General features: G+C 37.5%; 2 protein-coding genes across 4 annotated transcripts in view; one reads left to right on the top strand and one right to left on the bottom strand.

Moving 5' to 3' along the window:
• Window positions 1-1415: 1415 nt before the first annotated feature.
• acss3 (acyl-CoA synthetase short chain family member 3) lies at window positions 1416-14155 on the top strand. The gene is made up of 16 exons (XM_020926226.2): window positions 1416-1803; window positions 2081-2225; window positions 2289-2477; window positions 2681-2815; window positions 2990-3130; window positions 3326-3406; window positions 3479-3574; window positions 3770-3921; window positions 6591-6694; window positions 11931-12026; window positions 12164-12227; window positions 12673-12754; window positions 12933-13055; window positions 13135-13234; window positions 13320-13495; window positions 13561-14155. The coding sequence occupies exons 1-16, from the start codon at window positions 1496-1498 to the stop codon at window positions 13636-13638; spliced, it is 2070 nt and encodes a 689-aa protein (XP_020781885.1). The 5' UTR covers window positions 1416-1495; the 3' UTR covers window positions 13639-14155.
• Window positions 14156-15606: 1451 nt separating this feature from the next.
• The window catches only part of ppfia2 (PTPRF interacting protein alpha 2), a 64556-nt gene continuing 64066 nt past the window's right edge, over window positions 15607-16096 (bottom strand). For all 3 annotated transcript variants that reach the window (XM_055153522.1, XM_055153523.1, XM_055153524.1), the window contains one exon: window positions 15607-15665. In XM_055153522.1, the coding sequence (XP_055009497.1) occupies window positions 15607-15665 (59 nt within the window). The remainder of the gene's footprint in view (window positions 15666-16096) is intronic.

Genomic DNA, 16096 nt, shown 5'->3' with positions numbered 1-16096 from the left:
AAACACTGAAGCAACAATTTGACATATGATTTTTTTTTTTTTTTTTTTAATAAAGAAAATAAATACACCTGTGCTCAATAGATGCATATGTCTTAAGATCATTTTCTCCAGTTAATGACAGCTCAGCACGAGTGGCTCTAATATTTATCTGCATATATATGGGGAGTAAACAAGGTGAATTAGGCTGGTAAAGTGACAGACAAAACATAAACATTCTGTTTCCAAGAACAGAACAAGCCCAACTAAGTGCAAGTAGACTAAGGTATCAGTATTTTCTAATACAGAAGTTCAGTTTTTGTTGGCCAGTCTGTATGAAAGTGGGCACTAGCAATGCCAGTAGGGTATTTAAATGACTTAACTTTTTGTCACATAATTTTTAAATTATAGGATAGATAGTAATAGCTTATGTATTGCTGACAAGCTTGGTAACAACTCATTGGTTTACTGTGAAGTACTGACTCCCATGCATGCGCACACCATGTTGCCTAATGGACTAAATGATGGTTATCTCAAGCTCCTCAATATTTGTCTTTGGATCTAAAGGCCAGCAGTGCTGGCTGTGATATTCTCCCTATATCAAAGGACAGTTTAATGGCATTGGCCAGTCATGGTTGCTTAAAAACATAGTGCAGTTGCAGTAGTGACCAGGCCTACACCGACCCATCCAGATGTGGGCAGATGTGATGGAGGGATGAGAGCGAGGGGAAGGGATTAAAGAGCACACAGAAAGAGGGCACCAAGAGATTATATGCCTCTTCCATATGTGAATACTAGGCTATTTTTAAAAGACGCTAAAAAATATAATGTAAGATCAAACGGTTTCAGTCTATGCAATATTCTCCCATTTTGAAATACTTTAGCAAATCTTAAGCCTGCATTTTACACACCTATTAAAAGCAAAAATAATGTAATTCAGCGCCCTCTGTTGCACTAATCAGTTCTGAGGTTTAAATATTGCTAAAACAATAGCTGCTTGCTTTGATGTTGAAATGCAATTGCAAATGCCAAAAAGATGTTGGAACATTGAAATGATCAACCAAATCTGCTGACGGAACTATCACCTAATGATATCACGAGGTGCAATGTTTTCTGACCTAATTGTGGGTGACTCAAGCATGTATAATGACATGCTTTAATGTGGTAACAACATTAGCCCAAAATGGTAAACAGTAAAAAACAAACGCACACACGCACGCACGGACGCACGCACACAAAACAATGTCATAGTTTTTTTTTTTTTTTTTTTTTTGCATTAACCTGGAGAGGAGCCTAATGCTCTGTTACACAAGTAGCCTTTTATTCCATTTACTATGAGCAAAGTTCTCATGGCACTGTTTCCCAGCGGGGGTGTGAACTCTTGCATCACAGTTCACATTCTTGAGTTTTTCACTCAGATGACGCCGCTCAACGTGAGTTAGCGGGCTGCTCACCTACAAACATCGGGAAAGTAATGAGTAAAATCAGTTGAACTACTTTTCACACTGAGCTTGCAGCAATGCATTCAAGCATAAAGCAGTTTCTTCGACGACAATCCTACACCCAAGCGCAGTGCAGGACGATCGCAGGAAAACTCCACGTTGATTTAGCACAGCCACGAATAATACGAGTCTGTGCAGCTGCAAAAACGCAGCGCTTCGTCCAACAAGCCTCCAGGAAATATGCCTCGGACACGGCGTACAGCCAGGCCTTCTGCGCGGCGAGGGACAGCCCAGAGACGTTCTGGAGTGAAGCTGGACAAAATATTCACTGGTTTGAGCCATGGACAAAAGTTTTGCGCTTTGAAGACCCCGTGTTTCCTCAGTGGTAGGTAACGTGAGGGCAAAACCAAACGTAACCAAACGTAAACACAAGCGAACGTTTCTTTTTATGTTCATTTCCTTAGGTTTAAAAAAAGTTGCCTTTAGAACCGCTCCCTGATCCATTCCTGTGCACAGTTTTATAGAGGCGTTATTTGGCTGTTGTTTCAATTTTATAGCAGTACTGCTATACAGATATATTTCATGACAAAAATATTCTAAAGCATAATCAATATTATGCATGTTTAGCTTATAGGCTAGAAAATAATATAGGTTCTTATCAGGTTTGTTGGTGGAAAGCTGAATATGTGCTATAATGCTGTGGACCGACATGTAGAGAGTGGACGTGGAGACCAGCCAGCCATCATCTATGACAGCCCTGTGACTGGAACCAAACAAATAATCTCCTACAGAGAACTACAAGAACAGGTAAAGCGGTCTTAATTGGCTTTAACCACTGACTCTTAACTTTTACTTGTTTACTTATTTTAGGTTTCCAGGCTTGCAGGAGTACTAGTGAAGCATGGAGTGCAAAAAGGAGATTTGGTGGTGATCTACATGCCCATGGTGCCCCAGGCTATGTTCACCATGCTGGCCTGTGCTCGGATTGGTGCCCCACACAGTCTCATCTTTGGTGGTTTTGCTTCCAGGGAGCTAGCTGTCCGAATTACTCATGCCAAGGTGGGTAAAGGCAAACACTTAAATTTTAATCATTGTCTAAACACAAATGTTCTGTTTGTGCTTCACTATTTTAGCATTCAATGTCTTTAGGTTGTTATGCCATGTGTTTTGCTTGAATTGCATGAAATATCATTATTGAAACTACATCACAATGTGAAATTGTTTAATGATTTTTTAATGACTCATTCTTAATATTCTCCCAGCCCAAGCTGATCGTAACAGCCTCCTTTGGCATTGAGCCCGGCAGAAGAGTGCAGTACATTCCTCTGGTGGAGAAGGCCTTAGAGCTGAGCTCCCACAAGCCCTCCAAAGTCCTCATCTTTAACAGACCAAATATGGTGAGCAGCAGCAATTGGATTTTATATTTGCCACTATAGTGAAATATATTTTATGAGGTATGCATCCTATGTTAAATAGTGAATGCATTTTGCTTCAAGTTACACTATTTTGATAAAAACACACTTCATGTCTGAATAATTATGGTTGTCTTTTACATGTTTGTCATATTTCAGGAAAAAGTCTTTATGTGCCCTGAGTTGTCTCTAGATTGGGATGAAGAAATGGCCACAGCCCAGCAGCATGACTGTGTATCTGTCTCCTCCAACCACCCCCTGTATGTGCTGTACACCTCTGGGACTACAGGGGCACCAAAGGTACAGAGTTATGGTGCCATTCAAACAACCTACACACATTGTTTTGGTCTAGAGGATGAATCAGTCTGTCGCAATAGAGCCTAAGGTTTCTAACAGATGCTGAAAAATAAGCAGAACCTCCATGTGAACTTCAGATTGACAGGAATAAAAAAAATGAAACTATAGGCCTATCTGCTTCTTTTTTTTGGCCCCTAGGGGATTGTGCGAGACACTGCGGGCTACGCCGTAATGCTGAAATGGACCATGTCAAATATTTATGGACTTCAACCTGGTGATGTAAGACTATCAAGCATCTATTCACATAGTCAATAAAAATGCTTTTAGATGACTTATTTACACATCTTACAGGTTTGGTGGGCAGCGTCTGACCTGGGATGGGTGGTTGGACATTCATATATTTGCTATGCACCTTTACTCCATGGAAACACCACAATTCTTTATGAGGTACAAAATTGCTATTTCCATGGTTAATGTATTCTGTAGCATTTTGTTGCTGAGCTTCTTTCTAGCATCTTTGATCTAAAGATCTATGGTGTACATTTCTGCTCATTTTTTTCACTGCAAATAAAATCAGTGTCCTATACCATTACATTTTCTCATAGATTAACTTAACACTAAGTTTCTGTGGTCTGTTCTCAGGGTAAACCAGTGGGGACTCCAGACCCAGGTGCATTCTTTCGTGTCCTGTCTGAACATAGGGCCTCCTCCATGTTCACAGCACCTACTGCCATCCGAGCCATCCGCCAACAGGACCCTGAGGCTGCAGTGGGAAGGAACTACCCTCTGTCAAGGTAACTCTCATTGACTAATATGAATAATGTACCATGACAATAATATACTATGGAATAATTAACTTCAATATAGGCAATATTTGCTTGAAATACTGTAAACTGAAAAGGGAATGAATACCCCATACTGAAAGTATTCAGGGTCTCTTCACATCTCTATAGATGCAAACTAAATAATAATAATTTACAATGATTATTTTGTAATTGTTTATTCAGCTGGACAATAGAAGTATGCAGTATGTTTTGTCCTGATCAATTCAACCTGCTCTCGCTTTGAGTGAGTCACCATCTCTCCTACCTTCACTGAGCCGTGTGGGCTTCCACTTTGACCCTTCATATCTGAATGAAACTGCTGCAGTGTGACTGCAGCTCTCTTAAAAGATAGACTGTAAATAGATGACATTTTGGATCATGACTTTTGGAAGTCATGTAAAGTAGATAAAATGCTCTATATATTTATGGAATACTTATGGTCCATCTAAGGATCTGTTCATAGAAAATATGATTCTTGCTTAGTATTTTATTTTTCTGCTATGGCTTTATTTGTCATGAGCATTTTGTTGTATGTGTCTTAGTGTGACAAAGACATTACTAGTAGTAGTAGTTGAATTGTTGGTCTATTATCACAGCCTTTCACATAAAATTTAGAGCTAGTACTCATGGGTTCCTTCATTAATAGAGCATAGTATTTACTGCCTCGACTGATTTATTGTATAAAAGGCTGAACAGCAGCCCACTTTAGTGAGTCTATAAAGCTTTTGCCTGTGGGATCTTGTCTGTGAACTTTTAATCACATTTTAACACTTTCTTTGTCAGAACCACTGGGCTTTGATGTGGCAGTGTTAATTAAAAGTTTGTTGCTGAAGTTGAAAAACCTGCAGAATACATAATAGTTCCAGAGTGACTTTTATGTAACAGAACCTAAATGATTATTGACACTGTGAGACAAGGAGCACTCTAGAGACCACTGTGCTCTCAGGTGAACCCTTATCAATATGCCAAAGGTATTTTTCTGTTGCTGTGGAGCTATACTGAGAAAGTGACTGCATGACGCTCCTCATAAAAACATCCACTCTCATAGTGACAAAGAAGGTTCACACATCTAGAGCATTTTGAATACATATGCCACACGTGTGTGTGGAAAGTTCATGTTTCCTTGCTAATGCATTCATGTTATTGAGCACACAAGTTAAACATTCTCACAGCATCTTATCACAGTGATATTCACATTTTTTAGGCTTGTTAGATTCACTCTTCACAGCATGCCACTGATACTAATTGGCTGCTCTGTTTTCAGTTATATCCCTTTGTTTGTGCAGACACAGTCCTGATTTGGGCAAAAGCCAAAATATCAAATCTCCTCAGCTGTTTCTCAGGTTGTGTGAATCTTCACAGCTTTTGCAGTTTAAGTCCCAGGATATCATTAAAACTGCAGAGGATTTGTTAGAGTGGGGATGAACTGTAAAACATTTGTAAAACATGTATTGTTGCATGTAAGCAATCAACACAACAACACAGGGCATTATACACATTTCCTTAGCCATAAATAAGTTCAACTCTTTTTAACAGTTGTACAAATCCTTTTTACATTGAAATACAATACTTAAGTTGGTGGTTAGTTTTTTATTGTTTCAATCCTTCAGTATTTATTGGAAGTGTTTGCCTAATTTTGGACAAATTAATTATACTGTCTTATGTAAATTGCTGACAGGTGATACATGTGCCAAAAAGACTAAAAGCTCACATGAGTCAATTTTATGTCATATAGGACCTTTAATGATTTGGGTCAAAAAGGGTAAGTCTGGAAATGTAAACCTATCCAAATACTGAAAGACCTTATGTGCTTGCTTTGTGGCATGATACATTGTTTTGGTAGGCAGTCTATATATCAACGTGAAATCCATCCAAAGTGAATTGGGATGTTTGTCACTTCTATTTGAGTGCACAGTGGAGGGCAGTGTTTTGTCTGTCTATGTTTGTGATGACTGAGATTCTGGTCACCCCCAATGGAGATAATGTAGAATTGATTTGATGATACCACTCCATGTCCTTCCCTCTTCTTGCAGAGGTGAGAAGAAGCATTTGTCTGGAGTACTGGAAGAAGGCACAACTGCAGGGGTTGTAAACTGTTCTCAATCAAAGAAAGAGCTTGAGGTTCAAAAGTACAGTCATCTATTTTAGGAAGAACTCCAGAGAAGCTTTAAAGTGCAGTCATTTGAAAAAAAAAAGTATTTTTTGTCATGCATTTGTATTTCATTTAAACATACAAAATGTTACAGACCAGGGCAATATGATAAGAATTCATTTCTCCTAATGAGTCACAATTTTCCATTCAGTTTAATAAAGATGAATAAATAAAATAAAACAAAATACCTTTCACTGAACAATATTAATGGAGAGTTTTAATCTTTGCTATTTAACAATAAAATAAAATTCCTCCAAAGTTTGATCTCTGCAAATGCTCTCACTGACAGTAGATTGGCTGAAGACCCAAGTTGATGATTGACAGTTAGAAATTACTGATCATTCTTAGTTAAAATGTGATTAATAACACAGCCTTATGTTATTCACTCGATGAAGCTGTCATATGGTCAAAAGTTGTACTCTTGGTGTCTGCTGATGGCCTCTGTGTGGGTTGATTGATATATACATTATATTGTGTGTCCTTGCAGGCTGCAGACATTGTTCTTGGCAGGGGAACGTTGTGATGTTGAAACTCTGGAATGGGCCAAGAAAAGTTTTGGTGTCCCAATCTTGGACCACTGGTGGCAAACAGGTAACAAGCACCATATGATGTATTGTCTATCTGATCCACAATGAAAGTTCCATTTTGAAATTCAGTTTTGGCAAAAAAATTGTTATTTGGACAATGTTCATACAACGGGACATTGTCTGGAATCATGTTATTTTTACTCGAGAAATTATGCCATGAAACCTCCACTGCAGGCAATGACACTACATGTAGATATAGTATAAAGACCACTTGTCCCTTGTGGTGGATTTTTGAACCTGAGGGAAGATAATAGTTTGCAGAGACTTAAAGGCTTGCTATAGTCACTTTTTTGCAAGTGATATTTAAAAATAAGTCAAAGTTGTAATATCACAGCATAACATGAAAGATTCCCATTGTTTTATCTGAAACTTGTGTCTTTTCTGTGATGGGATTGAGTATCCTTCAGATTACTCCAGTTCAATAGTGGCAGTCAGTGGAGGTTGATCTTCGGTTTGTGACAAATTATATTTGAATTTGAGTGTTTATTTGTTTTTCTTTTAGAACATTTTTTGATTGAAAGTTAGTTATTAATCCAAAATTTCCTTCCTGTCGATTTTCCATTCAGAGGTAACAAAAAATGTATTTGTATTAGTTTAGACATAGTTTGTATGTGTCAGGGGTATTCATTTCTTATAGGGCATTGTTCCTTCTTGTGTTTCTGAGTAAAACTGGATCTGTTGCTTGTGTCCTCTCCCTCCCTCATGAATTAAATCTGTCACATTTAGCCAGGTGATTTATTGGGTCTGGAGTAAAAAATACTGCTGGCATATAAGATGTGTGTGTGTGGATGTGTAAATCCCTTTGGATTCCTAAACTCCTGCTAAACTCAATAACTGGCAGCAGGCACAGCAGTCCAAATGTGCTGTCCTTTTTGCTACGGTTCAGCAAACCCCTTCCTTTTTTAAGCAAGTTTCTTATTGTTGTTCAGTATTGTTCATTTCCAATTGATAAAGGGCAAAGGTGATTTCTCTTTGATAAGAGTGGCCTTATCTTTAAGATATTGGTGGGGATTTTCTCTGTATATTTTATGCTGTAAGAATGTATAGGTAATATTCTATATTATGTAATTTTCTGACTTGAATCATCAGCTATTAGTTGTTCGTTTCAAAAAAAAAATTGTAGAGGCTAGACACTACCCCTCTGTAAACTGCTGCAAAGCTTAATTATGATGGAAGGTGAGCATCATGTTGCTCAAAGATATCTATTTATTCTGTATATCTACATAAGTTTGCAAGTTTGATCCTTTGATCTCCATTCAAATAGAATCCTCAAAAAATAACAGCAATCATTGTGGAGTAAATACATAAAAAAATAAATTACAAATATGATACATTGCGTAAAACTTTTTTTTATTTTATAATTTTATACTATTTAAATCTATTCATAGTATTTATTTTTGCTACATCTGCTGAATAAGTCTACAACATTCTGAAATATCAGCTCTACTGGTTTGGAATGGATTACAGTAAAAGCTGTGCATTTTCACTGAGGCCTTTATGGGTGAGGCAGACAGGATTTTGTCCACAGAGCAGGTCGAATAGCAGGAAAGAAAATGGTAAAAGATGCCCAGGAATTTTCGGGAAAAGTTGCAGAGGTCATTTCACTTGAGAATAAAGGTGAGATGTCCAATGCTAATGCACAACAGGTGAAGATAAAGGACCTCACGATGAGCCAGTCATTCAGATAATTGAAAATACTGATGACAAATCAACACTGGAAGAACCAAACTACTCTGCTACTCTCGTTTTGGTTGAGGTTTCCCAGTTAGATCAGATTCAAACCAAGGATGGACATCACCAAAAAAAAAAAAAAAAGAACAGACAAAACAGGATGAAAAGAAACAAAAAGAAGGCAAAAATTAGATTCAGAAGAAGTTATGGAAAGAAAATCTTGCAGTCTGCTGGAGGATGAAGGAGATGTTTGGAGAAGCTGAAGTACCAGCAAGAAGAAAAGGACCAGCAACACAGGTTGAAGAGGAGAATGGTGGGAGGGACTGGAAAGAGAGTTAAGAATGTGACAGCTGTTTCCACCAAGTATTCAGTGCAGGAGGAAGAAGAATAACAGGAGGCATTAGGCAACTTCGTCTAGTTTGATCTGCTGAAGTGCAAATAAAGAAATGGGATTTATAGATAATGTCATGTTAAGTTATTGAAGCATTACAGAAATCACAACTACCTACAAAACTTCATGAAAATTAGTCTCTAATTTAAAACATATAACACATACAAAAAGGTACAATTATCAGAGGCAGTGCTACTTTTAGGCAAGAGTGGGTGTCCACCTAGGGCCCCCAAACCTGGAGGGGGCCTCAATCATTTGCCCTTCGAGGACACCAATGATATCACACCTATTTGATACTCTGTCAATATTACAATAAATGAAAGTCATGTACTATTGAGATATTAAAATAGTATCTTATTGTTAAATCTATTTTACCTGTCAAAGCAATACAGAATCTATAAATGTAATAACATTAAATAATACATTAAAATCCACTAGAAAACAGGAAAAATATCTGTAATATTAAAAAATTTTAAATTCTGATAATTCAGATACATTTAGGCAGATGGCAGTTGTATGCATCATGATGTGGCCTGCGAATCGAGTGGCACTGAAATGGCAAAGGAGTCCCCTGAAGGTGCTCTGGTCTTGCTCTTCTTAATGTATTCTGTCTCTATATAATCAACCCCAAATGAGCATCTCACTCTTAATTTTATCTTAACACTTTCCCCTCCATCAAACCATGTGGTCCTCTTTAACAGTACAATACCGTCTTTTGAATTGTGTTGCCAAGTCACATATGTTCATTAGAGACATATCCCCCACAAAGCTGATAATAATCCAAGCACTATTTTAAGCCCTGAGTGCCATTGGTGGAGGAGGAGGATGATGAAGGGTGATGATGTCACTGATGTTGCCTGGTAACAGATGTGTGTTTGAGCCGGTGGCGTTGGACTGTGAGTCGGCACTTAGGCTTAGTTCAGTATCAGTATTGAAGGATGTACAGACAACAAATTCCTTTACTCTGTTTGCCATTATTTTCAAAAATCTAAAATGACTGTTCTCTTCACATCTCTATCCTCAAGACTAAATTAGATCTGCAGAGGTCAGGTAAATCAGTTCAACAATGCAGAAACAGGAACTGCATTACAATTTACCTGTCAGCAACAGCGTTCACATTCAATTAACTACTGGAGCATTTTACAACCTACTAAAGAAGAAAAATTCAATATTTAAACTCCACTACAATTACAGTTCATGACACCTGCTTTGTTGCTCATCTAGCCATCCACAACTCAACACATGCATGCAGTTTTGATCAGAATTACACCAGAGCTTTAACAGAATGTCAGCATTACAATTAGTGGTACTCCATTCCATTTTGTACTGTACGTTTTATAAATAAGACCACGTTTCCAAAGTGCTGCACATAATTCTTTACATTATCTTTATCACAGACTGCTATATAGATTGCTGTATAAAAAATAATATATTTTGCAAATATACATTTTGCCAACACAAATACTCTGAAACTGCATTGTGCAATATATTGATTAGTTCAGTGTCATGTGTTACATATTGTATTGCAACATATGGACGTTTCCAGGCACTGCAGCTTGTATTGTGATTTGAATCAGTTTGTAAAACCTGTAATTACGCATGCATTTGTTGTGTAGCCATGTTTGCACGGTGATCACAGGGTGCAGTCATCTGCTCCGAGAGTCATTTGGCATTCAGCCTTTGTATCATTTAGGGGCTGGTGTTTGTGCAGATTGAGGACTTTGATTAGAAAGTTAAGGTGTGCATTTGTATGCATAAGTTGCTTCGTGAATAAACCAGACTTTTTGAAAAGGTTTTAGATGGAGTGTATTTTAACACATGGAGGAGCCAGGTCTCTCATTAGGAGAAAGTGTTTGTTCCATGGCATGTGTAATAAACATAAAAAATATACTGTACTTTTTCACTCTGTTTTAAATTACTTGATTAACAGCTCCCCTGTGCCATAGTTAGTCTTACAATTGTGCTGATGTAAATTGCCTAATTAAGGGAATGCTTGTATTTGTCAGTGGTTCACATGCTGCCACTTGTTTGTTTTTAGTTCTCATACTCCAATTATTCTGGTTTGTGTGTATATTAGTTTACAGCAGCAAGCACAGACTCCTACAGTAGACAGGTTTAAGCAGTAGAGTGATTGTGGTTAGATACTTGTACCAGGATTTTATCGACTGCAAATTCAGCAGAGAAGTCCTTTACTGTTAAAACATGTATTTTTGGCAGTTCATGCTACTTCAAACATATTTTTAGTACTAGTACTTCTAGCCATATCAGCTTGTCAAAGCCTGATTTTGTCAAATCTTAAAAACTAAACAGGCCTGTTCCTGGTTAGTACTTGGGTGACAGACCACTGGGAATTCCTGGTGCCACAGTAGGGGGACAATGGCAAAAAATAAAAAATAAATAAAAAATAATGTCATTATGTCCTTAGGCAAGGCACTTCACCCACATTGCCTAGTAAGAAAGAGGTGTGTGCGTGAGTGATGGCTGTAGTTGGAGGGGCTGATGGCGCAGATTGGCAGCACTGCTTTTGTCAGTCTAACCCAGGGCATTGTAAAGCATTTTCTCTTGAAAGATGCTGTTTAAATGTATAATGTGTAATTAATGAATTACTTAATTAAGTAATCACTTTAACCTTAACAAAGACACCCTTACCTTGACCTTAACAAAGACAGCGATAGACAAAGATAACCTTACATAGATATGCTTAACCTTTATTCTGGTTCCATACAAAATATGAGTGCCATAAATGGACATCACATATCTCCCACTTTTGACCCCAGGGACGATCCAGGAGGTGATTGTCCTTATTTTAATCTACTGGTTATTGCAAATCATATTTACAATCAATATTTACAAATTTACACAACATATACACTTCAAGGCATCTTATTAATAAGAAATTGTGATATTATTTGCTTTAACTTCAGTTATGAGTCAAAATTTGTGGATGAGTATAGCCAAGAAACTCCCTACTACTCTTGCACATCTCATGAGTAATTTTTTTTAAGCAAATAATGTCATCTACATCATTCACATCTCCACTTTTGCTTAAGGAAAGGGGACTTTGAAGCAAAACAACAGTAATCCCTTTATTTTTTTCTACTTTTATTTTGTTGTAGTTAGTATGTAATTGAGTCTTCTGCTGCAAATACTTAACAGCTGTTGTCTTTATCTTTTTAAGAAACTGGCTCTCCCATCACATCTACATGTGCAGGATTGGATCACTCTCTCACCACCCCTCCAGGCCAAGCAGGAAAACCTGTACCAGGATATGATGGCAAGTTATTGTTGATGTGCATGTTTCTGTTTAAGCTATGTACTTTAATTCTTATTTTGTACTGATAAACGCACTTCAAGTTGGAGCAATGAATATGAATTAATTACCCTGAAATAATCAAGTTTTCATTTTCACAGTCCGAGTCATAGATGATCATATGGAAGAGGTAAATCCAAGAACTCTGGGAAATATTGTTGTTAGGTAAGCATTTGGTTTATGCACATAACCTGTATAAATAACAGGAATTGTGATCTCGATATTAAGTGAATATGATTCACTATAACAATGTTCTTGCTACTGACTTTGTGCCAAGGCGGGGATTTCCATTGCATCCACTTGAACATGGTGCCCAGGAATAACAGGAAGTAGCTATAAACAGACAGGGACAGCTGTGTTACTGTACTCAGTGTCAGCTCAACTCTCTGATAAGGCAGCATATTAAATATTTACAGGAAAACAGGAGAAAGCTTTTCTGAAGCACATGTAGTGTTGCATGATACTTACTGCTGTTATTGTGGCAGTAGTTGCTTTCTTTGTTGTATCAGAAATAACATTTTGTGATTACTACATAACATTATACTGTGTCAATGTTCATGTAACTAATTAGTTTAGTTAAAATTTTAGCTATGCTTAATGTTATGTTCAGGCTCCCTTTACCTCCAGGAGCTGCCTTGTCACTATGGCAGAACCAGGATCTGTTCAAAGAGCTCTACTTCACCAAGTTCCCTGTAAGTATTTGTAAATATTTAGACTTTTATAATATTTGTAATTTAAAGCAGACTCAGTAAATCTCTCAAAGGGATATATTGTAAGAGGGTTCCCTCTAGTGTTCATAACTTGATTATATTCCTATTTCCCAGAACTAGTTGAGCTCAAAATAATTTGTTTATGTGTATTTCCTAAAAGGGTTACTATGACACCATGGATGCTGGTTTTGTGGATGAGGAGGGATTCATTTACATCATGTCTCGTTCTGATGATGTCATCAATGTGGCAGGGCACAGACTTTCTGCAGGAGCACTGGAGGAGGTATATACACCTGAGTTTTCATATTACCATAATACACAAGACTTTTTCTTGTAAAATATAGAGATTATTTGTTCTGTAGGCAATCCTGCAGCATCCAGCGGTAGGAGACTGTGCTGTAGTGGCACTGGAGGATGCTCTGAAAGGTCATGTGCCCTTGGCTCTGTGTGTGCTCAAGAATGGTGAGTCATACAAGAAGCAACTTTTTTCTTAGGCCATGGTTAACCATATAGCATCACAATTGTTTTCATTTGCTTTCTTTTTAAGGCGTGCTCAAAAATAGAGATGAGATTGTTAAAGAGATAGTGAAGCATGTCAGAGACACAATTGGACCAGTTTCTGCTTTCAGAAAGGTCTTTTTTGTTCGAACTCTGCCCAAAACCCGCTCGGGGAAGATTCCACGCTCCGCTTTGGCAAATTTAGTCAGTGGCAAACCCTACAAGGTATAAATAAATTCATGATCATTTCTAAATGATAATGAACTAAATCACTTTTGTTTGCTCCACAGATCACTCCAACCATAGAAGATCCCAAAGTCTTTAAAGCAATTGAAAAAGAGATAGAAAAAGCTCCATTAGGGGCCTAGACCTGTTAATAGAACATTACGAGACATTACTTCTTTTCTGATGTTTTTTTTTTTTTTTTTTAACAGTGCAGCAGCTAAATCATTTATAAACAGGTGTGTCCTAAAAGCTTTTTAATTATGCATACTGTTTTTAAGTATGGACAATGTTTATCAATGCAGCTTTTTACTAGCCTTTGTGCTATGCACATTTTAGTCAGTTGCTGACGGATGCAATTTTGTAGCATTTTAAATGTGAGTACCAACATCAGTCAAAAGTTATACCCAGAAAACAACAAGATACATACAGTTTCTTTTAATGTCATTGAAATTTGTTTGCCCGCACCACTTTTGACAAAAGTACAAGAAGTTATAAATAAAAAATGAACACAAATTAATGACTCATTGTTCGTGCAAATTGTCAAAAGAAAAACGTAAACCCATTTACGTCAGCAGTCAGAAATAACTCAAAGACAGATGACAGGGCTGCAGCAGGAACCCTTGGACAGAAACAAAAAGTCAACAGTTACACCAATGTAAGCCACAGCAAGCAACAAGTTTCAAATGTCACCTCACTTCACCATGGTCATATACACTCTATCTACGCACACTATGAGCGAAAGCGTCTGTCTTTCAGTTATTCCCTCTGGTGTGGACGTGGTGGAGGGCTCAGGGAGAAGGCCAGCTCGGCTGAGAGAGTGTCCTTGTGTTTTACTCCTGACAGAAAATACAGTACAACAGTGACAGTACTACAAACGACGCACTGCTTGGAGCTCTGAGAGGATGTGTTGTGCAACTTCAGATCACAGCAGTGTATTTTGTTTTGTCCTTGGCTACTAAAGAGTCCATTATGCTGATACATGTGTATCAAAGTGCTTGTTATGTCTTTCTCCTTTTTATGATGGCCTGCTCATATGAAAATGTTTGAAGGGTTCATAAACTTGTGCACCACTAGAGGGCAGGTTTTCACACAACATCCAGAGTCGTTCCTCTCTCTGGCACAGCACAGATCAATTATAGTCATTATTATAACACAATGAAAAAATAAAAGGATATGTACAAATTGATCTAGGGAAATGGGATCATATGTATACAGTTTAAAGAGCAGCATATATTTATCTATGGTCTACTAAATGAGGTGGCAGGAACCTTTTTTTGCACAAACTCTGGATACTTTTTACACATAAATGTTTATATATATTTATATTTATAAAATGGCATATTTATAATAATTTACAGATAACCTACACTTCTCTGTAGAAGAATGCACAGTACATTATGCATGGACAGGATTCTGTACACATAGAAGGTAAAAACTGTGAGAAGAGGGCAGCCTGCAGGAGAGTTAGCACCGATGTGAGGTGCCCGGGGAAGCAGAGCACAGAGGAGAGCAGGACTTCTTGGCAGTGCTTGTCTTCATAATGTTTTCTGCAGTTCCGGCTCCATTCAGAACTGCAACTAGAACAAATATAGACTCATCAACATCAAGTACACATTACATACACATTTTGTACTATCTTTATATATGTTCAGTATCTTTCACAACTAGTAGTCAGTCTGGTCAAAAAAGGAGCAATGGAAAATCCTTTAACAAAATATAAATGAGTCCAACACAATCTGAACCACTGTTCAGCTTTTACTTATAAATCAAGATTAAAGGTTAAAATTGGGATAAGATCTGGTGGTTATTATTAGTGTTCTGCTATAATAAGATGTACAAAGTTATATTGATTATTCCTAAGAAAAAAATACAATGTGCCCAGCTGTCATCCATTGTACTAAAAAATTGAAATCAACACAATCCCATTTCATTAATTAGTTATAAATCCCATTGTCTTTTTGTGTTAAAGCAATTTTAAAAAATTCAATGAAATCCAAAACCCTTGTTGTTTCTTTCTACCCCTTAATACAGCACAAGCTTGTCTCCAGTAACAGTGTATTGACAGAGTCTGTGTTACATACGGTGTACAGTCATAGGTCCCTCTCTTCCTCTCAGCAGGAGTATGTTCTCACCGTGGAGCTGTCCAACCGCTGCACTGCAGACGGGCCGACTGAGGAAAGACCAGGAAAGACAATTAGTAAAAAATAAGTGATCACAAAGTAAACTCATCCATGCTGTCCACAACACCTTCCCAGTAACATGAATGGGACTAACTACGTACTTATCACGCAAAACAATACTATAGTGTGTTAGAGGTTAGCCAGGATAACGCAACACAAAGTTTTGTTTGGGAAACACGGGGAAAAACATATTAGTACAAACTGGGGCAAATTGGAGGCTTCCTCCAAGTCCACAATGTTAAAAGAGGAAAGGAGTGACTTCTTTTAACAACCAAGAGTAGATTACACTATACTGATGGTGAGCTACAGTATCGTTTGCACATCTATGTATTAACTGTGATGTGAGACATGTGATAAAGCAAATATTTTTCTAAATATATAAACAAGTTTCCTTCTGTATTTCCATCTGATACCCAGATTT

The sequence above is a fragment of the Boleophthalmus pectinirostris genome, unplaced genomic scaffold (genome assembly GCF_026225935.1).
Source record: "Boleophthalmus pectinirostris isolate CB_2022bp ecotype Guang Dong unplaced genomic scaffold, ASM2622593v1 HiC_scaffold_18, whole genome shotgun sequence".
Classification (NCBI taxonomy): domain Eukaryota; kingdom Metazoa; phylum Chordata; class Actinopteri; order Gobiiformes; family Gobiidae; genus Boleophthalmus; species Boleophthalmus pectinirostris.
Note: the sequence above shows the minus strand (reverse complement) of the source record. Positions and strands in the feature narration are given on the sequence as shown.

Excerpts from the sequence above, each read along its gene's own strand:
- acss3 (XM_020926226.2), top strand. The coding sequence starts at position 1,496 with ATGCATTCAAGCATAAAGCAGTTTCTTCGACGACAATCCTACACCCAA. Across the intron at positions 3,922-6,590 it reads AGGAACTACCCTCTGTCAAG|GCTGCAGACATTGTTCTTGG; the intron begins GTAACTCTCATT and ends GTGTCCTTGCAG. Across the intron at positions 13,235-13,319 it reads TCTGTGTGTGCTCAAGAATG|GCGTGCTCAAAAATAGAGAT; the intron begins GTGAGTCATACA and ends TTTCTTTTTAAG.